General features: G+C 39.0%; 1 protein-coding gene across 6 annotated transcripts in view; it reads right to left on the bottom strand.

Moving 5' to 3' along the window:
- Positions 1-5,447: 5,447 nt before the first annotated feature.
- Positions 5,448-12,737, bottom strand: part of UBP27 (ubiquitin-specific protease 27) — an 81,797-nt gene continuing 74,507 nt past the window's right edge. For all 6 annotated transcript variants that reach the window (XM_088942653.1, XM_088942648.1, XM_088942649.1 and 3 more), the window contains exons 9-11: positions 7,488-7,550; positions 6,829-7,185; positions 5,448-5,779 (exon numbers count right to left, since the gene is read on the bottom strand). In XM_088942653.1, coding sequence (XP_088798779.1) covers positions 5,504-5,779; positions 6,829-7,185; positions 7,488-7,550 — 696 coding nt within the window. In that variant the 3' untranslated portion in view covers positions 5,448-5,503. The remainder of the gene's footprint in view (positions 5,780-6,828; positions 7,186-7,487; positions 7,551-12,737) is intronic.

The raw sequence follows: 12,737 nt of genomic DNA, 5'->3' as shown, positions 1-12,737 counted from the left end.
GCCAAGGGTATCGCAACAGTGGTTGGTAGGGTATCTTGGCATCAATAACATGGAAAAAAGTTGAGAATGTCAAGTCCCCGATTTCCATCTTAAGGTGCACCTTGTCCATAGTACATTGTCCCTTTTGATTGAACCCTTGGATTGTAAACTTTCTCCTCAATAACTCATTTTTATCAATTCTAAGTTGTTTCATTTAACTTTCTTACTTGTTCCTTTGTTGTGGGGAAGTTAAGAAAGTTTACCTCCCATTTCTTGTACTTAAAGTTTCACAAATCTTATTATTTAATAAATCATTTTGTTACTGATAAAAAAAATTCTAAGTTGTTTCATTATAGAGATAGGTATGATGTTAACGACAGATCCACAATCAATGAGGATGTGTGGTACCTTCTACTCAAAAACATAACTAGCAACATACAAAGGTATATTGTGTGGTTGAGACTCAAATTGTATATCCCTGTTTATGAAGGTAATTGTTTCCAAACAATCCACATAGACACCCTTTTCTAGTTCCTTCCTTGTATACTTGTTGGGGAAAATTAGGTTTTTCACCATTGTAAGATAAGCCTTTTGTGGTAGTTAAAGTGCTTGAATGAGGCTTAAGTGGGATGGAATTTTCTTCAACTGCTTTGTGACTTTCACATCATTTGTAAGGTGATCTTGAAGAAGCCTCATCATGTCCCTATCCTCTTCAGAAGAGGTTTCCTCTACTAGTGGTGATGTCTCCTCTTCACCAATAGTCACCATGTACAATGTCACACTCTCCTATGGAAAAAAAATCTTTAAGCATGAACTCCTTGATGGTTATTAGAGTTGGACAAGGCTGCTAGATAATTTCGTCCTTGCTAGCTAGTGGTACTTGAAATGTTTTCTTCTTTATCACTTTCTTCTTCTTGTTGGAATCATTTTGTACTCGTCTCTTGATAGTCCACTTTGGTCTAATTGGTAATGGGATGGTGAGATGAGGAGTCTTGTGCTCATGATGAGAAACAACAATCTATCATTCCTTGTCTTGAGGAGAAGTTTCAAAGTCATTAGAGTACATGGAGATAGTCTTGTCCCCATTCAAAATTACCCCTTCAGGTTGGTGCCATACATTCTCTTTTGGTTTTTTGCTAGTAAAGGTGGACCACCCATCTTAAATCTCATCTTTTGAGATAGATGAATATTCCCAATAGTCTAAGGCCCCGTTTGGCATGCCTTTCCATGTGGTCTTTTGGTTGTTTACAAGTCGGGCAAACTGTCCTATGGTCTTTTTCTATTTGGTTCATAACAGATATAGCCGTCAAAAGTCGATGTGCCGAAAAGATGCGAAAAGCCCATTTTGGGAAGCTCCAAATGGAGTTTTTCGCATCTTTGTCACTTTATTCTCGTGCGAAAAGGCATGGAAAGGCACGCAATAGCCAAATTACCTTCGGGCTACTCAGATCTTCATGCAAAAGCTTAATGCATCTTTTGACTGTCAGAATTACTAGAAGATCTTCCCAAAAATACTTGCCAAACGACCCCTAAGTCATTTGTCATCAACTCATAGAGAGTAAGGGTGTAAAAATTCCTAGATCTTGGAATATCATGGTAAGCATACACTGTTGTCACTTCCAGATTAATGCGAAATTGGGAGGGACACTATTGGATAAGACATCGTTAGGGGTCGAGATAAATTGCCCCCAGTCTCCATGTCTTGAGAAAAGCCTTTAGGTTATGTTATGGTCTTGACTTGCCTTTTTACATGTACAGAGTTCCTTGGGTCAGGATGTTCGTTGTACCCTAAACAAATGAAGAACCTATAAATGGTTGTAGTGGCACTCAACCAAAAGACTCAAAATGGTTGTAGTGACCCCTTCTTCCTTTGTTATGCAAGATGAAATATCTTATCTTCCAAGACAAAACACTTTTTGGTTAGATGACTACTTATCCAATCATACGTCATTGCTCTTTAATTCACTTGGACGGTGGAATCTCAATCAACTTTGCTTGAATTAACTGATTGAGCATCTCTAGAACATCAAAGTCGAGGAATGAATACTCCTCTTCTAGTTCTTTTAGAGTTGGCCTAGATCTCTCTTGAACCTGGTTTGTAGAAGATTTTACTTTAATCAACGTCTTCTTTTTCTCGCTAGAGATTTTGACTGGTGTTGTAGTGATAGTCATGACTTCCCTTTCCTTGGAGGATGAAGAGCTCTTAGTGTTCTTGGATTCCTTCTTAGTTTCCCCCTCCTCATGAGAATCACTTAGTTAAGGATTCCTATGCTTGGTTATTTGATTTCCAATTCATGATCTTAAGTAGCCTGTTCTTCGAATGGGGTAGGCAATTTCCTTTAAGGCTATAGAGTAACCCCCAATGCATCCCTTGGACACACATTTCTGTGCCAAAAGCTTAACTTATGTGTTCCTTACATTGAAAGGTGAGGTTTTTCAATGCTCCGATGTAGTTGATGATGGGTTTGCCATTCCTTTACCTTGTAGTAGAAAGTTTTGAAAGTTTAACAGTTCGTTGTCAGCAATAAAAGTAGGTGAGGAATTCTCACTCAAGTTGGTCCTAACTATCAATGGAACCAGGCTAGAGGTCAATGTACTAATTGAACCAGATTAGTGGTCTTTTTCAATTGCCATTTCCATCAAATTGCTAGAACTTGGGAGATTGGTAGCTAATTGGCATGCATATTCCATCAATGTGACAAGTGTATGATTTAACATACACTAGAGAGGTCTAGAACTCCTCCATACTAAGCCCTTATGGTGTCAACAATCATGTACTAGAGTTGTTTCACATTTAAACAGGTGGCATGATTTTATTCCTATTGTTATTGCTTCCATTGGTTTTAGAGGTTAAGAGTTATAGGAGGAATGAATCTAGGAGGGTGAGAATGTCCTTGGATGGATTTTGTCTGATGACTTTGCATCTCCAATTTGTTCATTAGAAAGGCAATCTAGACATCTTTCTTAGCATTGGAGTGCTTGAAGTTGCTAATGACCTCAGCCATCTTTTAGAGTTGCTCTTCCATCGTCGTGGCTTTTTCCATCATCACCAGTACAACACAACTAGAGACTGAATAGAAGTGGTTGTACGATAGGGATGAGTGAGATTCCATTCTTGACACATTATTGGATAATCATCTAGGACCAAGTCCTCATTTTCCTCTAATTTAGAGTGTGAAAGGTTGAAAGAGCCTTGCTTCTATAGAATAACCACTTTAATGCTTTTCCTAGTTGGAAAATCTACTAGATAAGATAGTTAAACCCTTTTACATTTTGCCCTTGCGTGTATGATGGGTTGATTGTATGTTGAACTAAACATTCCAGGGAATTTGTAGAAGGAAGTTAGAGTCTTCTTGGTAGCCAGTGGAGAACTATTATAATTGTCAACTCAAAAGATGAAAGGAAGAGAGCATTCCACTAGGTGTGCCAAAAATTTGTCGATAGAAATTTTGTGTATTTAATTAATACACAATATGGAAACAAATTACAAAATGAATTTGTAATAAAGAAAATACAATGGGAGTGAACTCTCTTTGAGTCAGCTCAATGATGCCAACAACCTATATTTAATGGTCGAATTTGGTGAAGACAAGGGCCATTTGCATGTTTTTTGTGCTTCCTTAAGTGTTGATGTTGATTTCCTTGATTTTAGTGCTTTTGAAGAGTTGATGTAGATTTCTTTACTTCAGAATTGACGTTTTATCGACTGTGAAAAATGCTTCCTTAGTATGATTGCTTGCAATTCTCAAAGTGTTGGTGTGAGTGAATGAGAACTTTTCAAATGTGTTTAATTGCAAAAGTGAGATTCTTTCTCCCTAAATAAAATCATTTATAGTCTAGGATTAGGGTTGTCACCTCAGCTCACTTTGTTAGCTAATCCCATATATGTGGAGTGTTGAGTTAGAATTAACTCCTAAACATGCTCTATTATGTGGAATTAGTAATTTTGTCAAAGGGATCATCCTATTACAATAAGACATATGCCTAATTGGAATTGATACACTTGGATCATTGGGCCATGGTCATGTTTATGTAAACTTATGGACCCTAAGCCCATAGAGGCCCATATTAACTTATAAGGCTATTATGTAAATTAAGCCCATAACTTGGGCCAAACAATTTGCATATCTACATGAATAATATAGAAAAGACATAGTAGCGGCCTCCTTACATGGACATCAAAGGTTGCCCTTATAAGATCAAGCCACCACAAGTCCATAACCTCTGTATAAAGGAAAAATATTTCAGGATTCCATCAATTAAACCTAGGCCCTCCAACATCCTCTTGCATATCTAATAGTCAATCTCCCACTCTTGACACATTATGTTGTCCATTATAATTGAAAGGGTAAGTTGCTGAATCATCCCCTGAATTTTCTAAGTGTTGCTAAAAACCTCCCTTCAAGTTTGTTAATTGCAATCACCTCCCCCAAACTTTGAGGCACGAAAATGTCCAAAATGTTTATTTCCCAAATTTTCTCTTCATATCATTCCTTATCTCAAACCCTTCCAATCTCTTTTCCAAACTTGATATATTTTCCAAGTTTGCTCTTCATATCAATTGTTCAAATGTAAAAATGTAACTTTAAGGCTATGTTTGTTTGAAGAAAAAAATAGGGAAAGGAAGGAAAAGGCAGGGAAGACTATACAAGATTTGTTAAGGTTTCCTTAGCTTTCCCTATTTTTTTTCCTTACTATCAAACTTCAGAGGAGGTTTCAGCAGTGGTGAGAAACTTACTGCCAGACCCAGGAATTGGAGGCCAATCCCGTTTTTTAATACCATAATTTTCCAGGTTTCTAGAAAACCAATCAAATTGGTCAAAACCCAGCCGTTTTCAATGGTTCCACTGGATTTTGACTCTCCAGGTTTTCACAAAATATATTAATTATATTATTTTAAGTCATGGTCAGACCGTTTAACCCTCAACCAGGCAGCCTTTTCCAATTTTGTGTCCGGTCAGAATCTTACAACGTTGATTACAGAACAGACATCATATTATATACAAGGATCAAATGTTTCTGAGGACCCCACATTTTCCTCTAATATACTTTCAGTGTCATTTTTCTGTACAGATGCGCAGCGAATAAAAATGCTTAAGAGACCTCCAAATTTTTTGAGCTATTCAAAATTTCACATTCCGCTATTCCCACAAATCCTGCACATTGGCTGTTCATTTTGTCATACGCTAGGAGAAAAAAAAAATGTCATGTAAAAGTATCCCTCAAAAATCTGTTGGAATCTGATGCAGATGAGCAGATCCATAATCCATTTAGGAGAGTCTATGCAACACTGGCGAAAATAGCAATAATACTAATCACAGTAACAACTATTACAACAATACTGACTATAGTAATAGTGATAATAATGAAAACTAATCTGATTAACAACTGAAACAAAAAGCAGACCAATTCACGACTGAAAAATAATGCATTAGATACCATAGGCTATCTAAATGAGAAACAGAAAGTTAAGGGAAAAAGTTCTTAACACAATTCATAAAATTCCTTGAATCATAGAAGATACTTATCTTGGCATTACAATTCTCTCATAAAAAAGCAAGCTTGCCTCAGCAGCAAGAACATCTTTTTCTGAAACACTTAACAGCTCTGAATCAGAGATACAAAACCAGTTCACAAATGCGGGCTTAGAACTTCCATCACAATTCTCACTATCTAAGTCAGCACTCACTCTTCTATAGACTGTATAATGCCCACTTCCAGCTCTGCCAAAGTGCTCCACAACAGAAACAAGACGGTATATGTAATCCTTTGAAGGTGCCAAGCGACAATTGTTATTAACCTGAATTTATAAAAGAATTTGTGAGATCCAACTGTACACGGGTTAAGTTAAATGGAAAAACCATCTATTATAAGACTGAGAAAGTGAGAAGAACGAAAAGAATCAACAATCGCATAAAAAACTCAACAAAAACTTAAATCAACATCAAATGAACCCATCTAGAGGGAAAACAAACAAACAAACAAACAAACAAATTCCCGCCTTCTGTTCAAAGCCTATTCTCCTTTACTTTTATTAGATAGGCGAAGAAGAGGGGTAGAATCTTATGGAGATGTACAAGGGCGGCTGTTTGTTGGATACCATGGGAAGAAAGAAACCAAAGAATGTTTTCCAAATTGAAGCCATATTTATCAGAGTGGTTCATTGGGTGAAGACCTTGAAGTTGTTCAAGGGCATTCTGGCTGGTGAGTTGATGAGGAAGCAGAAGGAAGTTGCTGATTCTACTCCTTTCAAGGTGATCTGCAGGCAACATTGATCCCCACCTACAAGAGGCTTTATAAAGCTAAATTTTGATGGTAGTAATGAAGGTAATCCAGGTTCCTCAGGTATTGGAGTATTCAGAAATGAAGAAGGAAAAACTGTTACTCCATTCTCTGGTCCAATAGGGGTGGATGATTCCTTGACAGCTGAAATATCGACTGTATGGAAGGAATTCGAAAGGCAAAGGAATTGAATATTTGCAAGTTTTCAATTGAAGGAGACTCTAAATTGGTGATTAGTTGGTTGCAAAAGGGGATGTGGGATGGTGGGGATATATACATGAGAAGAGAAAAATCAGTTGACTACTACAAGGAATGGAGATTACAATGGGTGAAAAGAGATGCTAATACCTTTGCAGATTCTTTAGCAAAACAAGGGGTGGGAAGAAATCGTCTATTTTGGGCTTGTTTGTAATTTGCTTTTTTTAGGAGTTAAGAGAGTTTCTCCCTTTCTCTAATGTGCACTTTATTCTCTTTAAATTAATGAATATGATTCTATTATTGATCCCCCCCCCAAAAAAAAAAATCCGTACATCAAACCATCCAGATATCAGCAAGCATAGCACCAACCTTATTAATAGACTCAAAATGCATGCTTCCAAGCTCAGGATTTGGGCATAATTCATGGTGAGCTGGACCAGGTTCTTCAGAAGCTTGAGAGAAGGAATTAAACGATGGTTTATAAGTAGAGTATCTCACTTCATCTCCAACCAATGCTTCTGAAGAAATGCCATCCCCTGCCAGTCCACACATTTTCTGCAATATTTGTCGATCAAATTGCATGTAGAAGTGACTGAGATGAGGCATTAGCATTTGATGCTTCACTTGCATTCTTTGCATGGCTTTCTCCATGTTTTCTAGTCCCACTCCCACTGCATCCTTTGTGAATGGGAAAAGATCCAAGATCATTGGAAAAGATATATGGCCCTACAATCATCAATCCTTGCTCTTTTTAGTGGCATAACATACATATGACATATCTAGCAACAATTTTAGCATACTTAAAGCACATATCTCCATCAGAATATACACAGAAACACATACTGGTGAAATGAATATACACAGATGGCATATATTTAGAAATAACATATGCCTAAACATCAAAATCTTGTAAATACGGATCTTTCTAACTCCATACGGATTCAGTTTTTAATGGAAACCAATGGTTTGTTATGTTAAAACATAAAACTCAATGTTGAGAGGATAACTAGTAGCACAGTTGGTCATACCTTAAGCTTTACCAGTTCTCCAAATTCATTTATCGAAGCACGCTGTAGATGAATGCACAGAATCTGCAAGAAGATGCTCATATTTATGGTCATTTGTGGATTATAAACCATTTCTTCACAGGCACACTAATTCACTCATAAGGCAAAGAGAGTGATTAAAACGCTTATAAATTAGGGGAGTGTTTGCCAATATGAATGATTTTGGAACCACCCCCCCAAGTGATTAAAAGTATTGTGTTTAATTGAATAAAAGATAATTAATGTAATTGTTGTTAGCTTTTTTATTGCTTCTAACTTTAGTTTTATTGCTGCTAGCTTTACTCTTTCTTTATAGTTTAATGCCACAGGGGTATAGTTGTATTTTCCCCTTTACTTTTTATTGTTTGTGTTGTCCCATTATAAATAATAAGGCGCCACCAGGAAGATTCTCTTTTGGCACTCAAATCTCTCTCTCTCTCTATTCTCTTCAGTTTCTGGGTTGAGAACATGGTATCAGAGCATATTCGTGGAAGATAGTAGCATACAGATCGCAGTTTCTCTCATTTTCCTTGTCCAGATTTTCTTTTTTTGAATTGTAAGAAGAAATCCTGTTCGGACTGGTCAGATCGGTACCTTTTTTTCTTTTTTTATTTTTTTCTCCCTTGGTCGTAATACCAAGGAGAATATTTGTGCAATCCCTTCTTGAGTAAATAGGGGAGGTCCTCTATTGTTGCATGTGGTTTGTGTTGAGGGTGCTTGGAGACTTTTCTGGGGAAGTTTAGTTGCTGTACGTGATCTGTCAACGTTTTGTCTTGCAGTTTTGGCAGTTTGACTGTTTTTTATTAAGGGGAGAACAGCTACAGCTGTATCCTTGTGGTTTAGGTGTTTGTTGAGATCAAATTCAATCCTCAAAAAACTGTCCTCACATCCTTTCCCAGCTGTACATTGGGAATATCTCTATACTAGTATATTTTTATTCATGGGGAGGTATTCCCAATACACAGATGGGAAAGGCTGAGAGTACGGTGTGAGAAGGTTTTGTGAGGACTGAATCCGAATTCGTGTTTGTTCTAATGGCAACTGATGGATCAGCCTCTTCCCAAATCCCAAGTTACATCTACCCTAGGAACAAGCAGTGTGGGTGCTGATAGTATGAATTTCCCTATGCTAATCACCCCATTGAATGGACTGAATTACTTGGAGTGGTCCAAGGGTATCAAACTCTATGTTACAGCTAGGGAGAAAGCTGGATGCATTAATGGGTAGGTGAAGGAGCCTAAGACTGGTACTGTGGAACATGACAGCTGGGATCAGGAGAATAGTATGGTCATGTCTTGGCTACTTGTAGCAATGGAACCTGAGGGGCAGAAAATTTTTATGTGGGCTGACACTGCTAGTGAGATAAGGGAACAGGAGAAATCTATTTGCTCTGAACAAAGGCATTATGCCAAGATCTATTGGTTCTGGCTGAATCCTCCACTTGTAAACAAGGAGATCACAGTTTGGCAGCTTATATTCAGCCCTCACATCTGTTTGGAAGGAGTTGGATCATTACCAGGCAGTTGATTGGAAACAAGATGATGATACAGGCTTATAAGAAGTTGGTCTCTCAGCAACAGGTCTTGGCCTTTTTTTTTTCTGAAAAGTTAAAGTATTGTATTGATTACCAACAGCATAAGGTTCTGTACAAAAACTGAACTAAAGCCCCCCAAAGAAGTTCACCCTCAAAAAAGAACCAGAACAGAAAGCATCTTTAAAAACATCAGATATAGACAACCGGTCCCTCAGCTCTTCCACTATGAAAGTAAATTACTTTCTGCTCAAAGATCCTAATTTTCCTTCCTAACCAGATCGCCTACATGACTGCAGAGGGAATAACAGACCACACTTGCTTCCCTTTGGACATGCCTTGGACTCTCCACCCATGTAACAAGGATGAAATTGAATAAAATTGGTAGAGGAAGCATGGTGGATGGCCTTTACATCCTTGAGAACAAAGTTGGTTTTGTGGCATCAACATCAGACTCAAGTAGTTAGTTGAGTTCGTCGAATAAGAGTCAAGATTTTTTGTGGCGTAATCGTCTGGGTAATGTGTCCTTTGAGTTTAGAACAGTAGGAAGATGGAGGTCTCAGTTGGATGTAGAAGCCAAGAGTTTCAGATTCGAGCAGGGATGGTCTGGAGGGAAGACAGTCCTAAAAATCAGGGGAGTAAGGTGACAGTACTCTTGCCGGAGGAGGTAACTTTATGGGTGAAAGGATTTGTCGATGGGGTTTCACACTCTGTTGGGGAGGAAGGCTGGAAGAACTCTATTGCCTACTCTGGGAAGAACTTTACAGTGGAGCTGAGAAGAAACAGGAAAGGTTGGTATATCACTATCACAGAACTCTCTGGTAACAACAGAAGGCAAATGGTGTGCATGCCGGAAGGGAAGAAGGGAAAGGGATGGCTGGCCTTTGCCGACAAGCTTCAGCTATTCCTTACAACTGTTGAGAGGAGGGAGAACAAAGAAGGGGGGATAAGCAACAACGGCAAAGAAAAACAGAGCTAAGAGACCCAGAAGGACTTTAGTGAGAATGAAGCAGTAAGGAGTACTAAGAAACAAAGCTTGCCTCGGCCTGGGAAGGTGTATGCTAGTTCGACAGAACTTTACAGGCTGGTGGTTGATGCTGAGCATGGAGACTGGAGTAAAAGAATGATTCTGATGGAGGTAAAGGATTGGACTACAATCCTGGACGCAGTTGCTCAGAAGATGGGTGTCGATGCGGATGAAACCTTACTGCCATTTGCAGAGAAGAAAGCTGTTCTGGATGTTGGAGAGATGGAGTTAAGCTTTAACACAGTCTCTGTGGATGGTGGTTTGGTCCAGATTCAGAACTCTTAGGGCTCTGCAACAAGATTGAGCTCAGTGAAGTGTCTTAATTAAACTCTTAGGGCTCCCTTTCAATCTCTGGTGTGAAACAACTATTGGAAGCACCGCACAAATGCTGGGGGAGTTCTGTTGGAGGTTAATCCACAAAGCTTGCATGCCCTTGAGATTCGTATTTCCGGAGCCAAACCAGATTGTTTGCCTTGCTTTGTTCAGGTTTGGGCAGAAGGGATATGGTATCGGGTGTGGCTGGCTTCAGGAGCCAAAGCATCACTATGGGGAGGAGGTTTGGAGGTAGAAGACAAAGCTGACGGGGCAGGGAGGACACATGGAGATGAAGGAAAGGGGGAGAATACTGACATGCAAAGAGAAATAAAGAAGGAAGCTGAACTTTCAGCAGGGGAAGACCAAGCGACAAGAAATCTAATTAATGAAATTAATTTAAAACGGTTTGAATTAAAAGGTAAAGGGGGTGGGCTTTCTTATGCTGACGTGGCCAAGAAAGGTTGTGGCTTGGGTGTGTTAGGCCGGGCTGTGGTGTCCAAATCGGTCGGGGTCAGGGGCAGCTCAGCAGTGGGCCAGGATAGGAAGAAACCCGACCCACGTGATAACTTAAGTGATCACGTGGACCGGGGTAAAGCTAAGGAGATTATAGACCTGACCCACGTGATGTTAGGGGCTTGTGGAATGGACCATAGTGTGTGAGAGGGGACTTCAATGTAGTTAGATTTACAGAGGAGACTAACAATCCCAATCAAAGTGTTACTAGTAGTATGAGGAATTTCAACCTATTTGTGGATGCCTTTGAACTTAAGGAGATTCCTTTATCCCATAAGACTTTCACCTGGTCTAATCTTCAGTCCAACCCACTTTGCTCCAAATTGGATCAGTTTCTTTTCTACACAGACTGGGAAATACATTGGGGCAATTTATCCTCTAGAACACTCCCAAGGCTTACTTCTGATCATTATCCCATTGTGATCTACAAGGAGGAAAGGGGGAGATATGGGCCTACATGTTCAGATTTGAAAATATGTGGCTACATCACCCGAGAGAGAATGGTGGGAACAGTGTCACCCTTCAGCATAGTTTTCAAGGCGCCAAGGCAAGGCTAGGCAACAGGGGGGCACCTTGTCGCCTAGTCACCTAGGCCCTAGGTGGGTGCCTAGGCAATGGATTTTTTTAAGTGATACATATCCTAGGTAGTTCCCTAGGTTCCATAACCATCTTTCCTTAATAACAATCCATAATTTTCATAAGAAAATTATAAACTTCATGTTTATGTCTAGAAAATCAACATAGTTATGAGAAGAAAAAGAAGAAAGAAAAAAAATTCAAAAAATATGGGGACTGAACCCCTATTTTTGTTATAGAAAAAAAAGAAAAGAAAAGACGGAAGAAGAAGAAGAAGAAGAAGAAGAAGAAGGAGGAGAAGAAGATGTGGAGGAAGAAATATGTTGATTAGACAAAACTTTAAGTTTTTCCCTTATTGATTCAAATTCTGAAGTCTTTGAGGAACCCTAACAAATAAAAATAATAATAAAAAGAAATTAGTTTATAAAGCACAAAAAAATGAATATTTTATGAATATTTTTGTTTAATAATGTCTATTTTATAATTACAATCTCAAAAAAGTAACAATTTAAAAGTATTTTATAACAGTATACAAAACTGGTAGGCGATTGGGCAAGGCGAACCTCCAAGGGCGCCTTGTCGCCTAGGCACCCGCTTAGGCGTCGCCTTGACAACTATGCCCTTCAGCGGAATGGGAAGGTATGAGGTTTCACAAAAAGCTCCAGCTCTTGAAAGCAAAGATAAAAGAATGGAATCTACTGGAGTTTGGCAGAATTGAGGAAAGAAAGAGTACATTGATGGATCAGATGGAGGCCCTAGATTTGAAAGAAGAAAGAGGAGATTTTGGAGAAGAAGACAAGGAACAATGAGGGAGACTAAGGAGGAAGCTAGCGGATTGTGTGCTTAAGGAGGAGATTAGTTGAAGACAGAAATCTCGTTGTAAATGGTTGAAGGGGGGAGACAGAAATACAAGCTTTTTTCATGCGGTAGCAAATGGGAGGAGGAAGAATTCTATTTCTAGGTTGGAAGTTGAGGGCTCAATCCTGACTCACCCAGAGGAGATAGCTGGGGCATCTATAGATCACTTTAAGTCCATCTTTAGGAGACCTTCCGGTAAGAGGGTTTGGCTAGAAGGTTTGGATTGACAAAGTATTGGGGTTGAGAACAGAGAAAAGCTGGAAAGGAGGTTCAAAGTGGAGGAGGTAAAGGAAGTTGTTTTCTCCATGGAGAGAACAAAAGCTCCGGGCCTAGATGGATTCACAATGGCATTCTATCGAGATTGCTGGGAAATATTGGAAAACGATTTAATGCTAGTGTTTGACGAGTTTTA

This window comes from Nelumbo lutea, chromosome 5 (genome assembly GCF_056320005.1).
Source record: "Nelumbo lutea isolate HS-2025 chromosome 5, American lotus-T2T, whole genome shotgun sequence".
NCBI lineage: Eukaryota > Viridiplantae > Streptophyta > Magnoliopsida > Proteales > Nelumbonaceae > Nelumbo > Nelumbo lutea.
The sequence above is the reverse complement of the archived record's forward strand: the minus strand, read 5'-3'. Positions and strand labels throughout refer to the sequence as shown.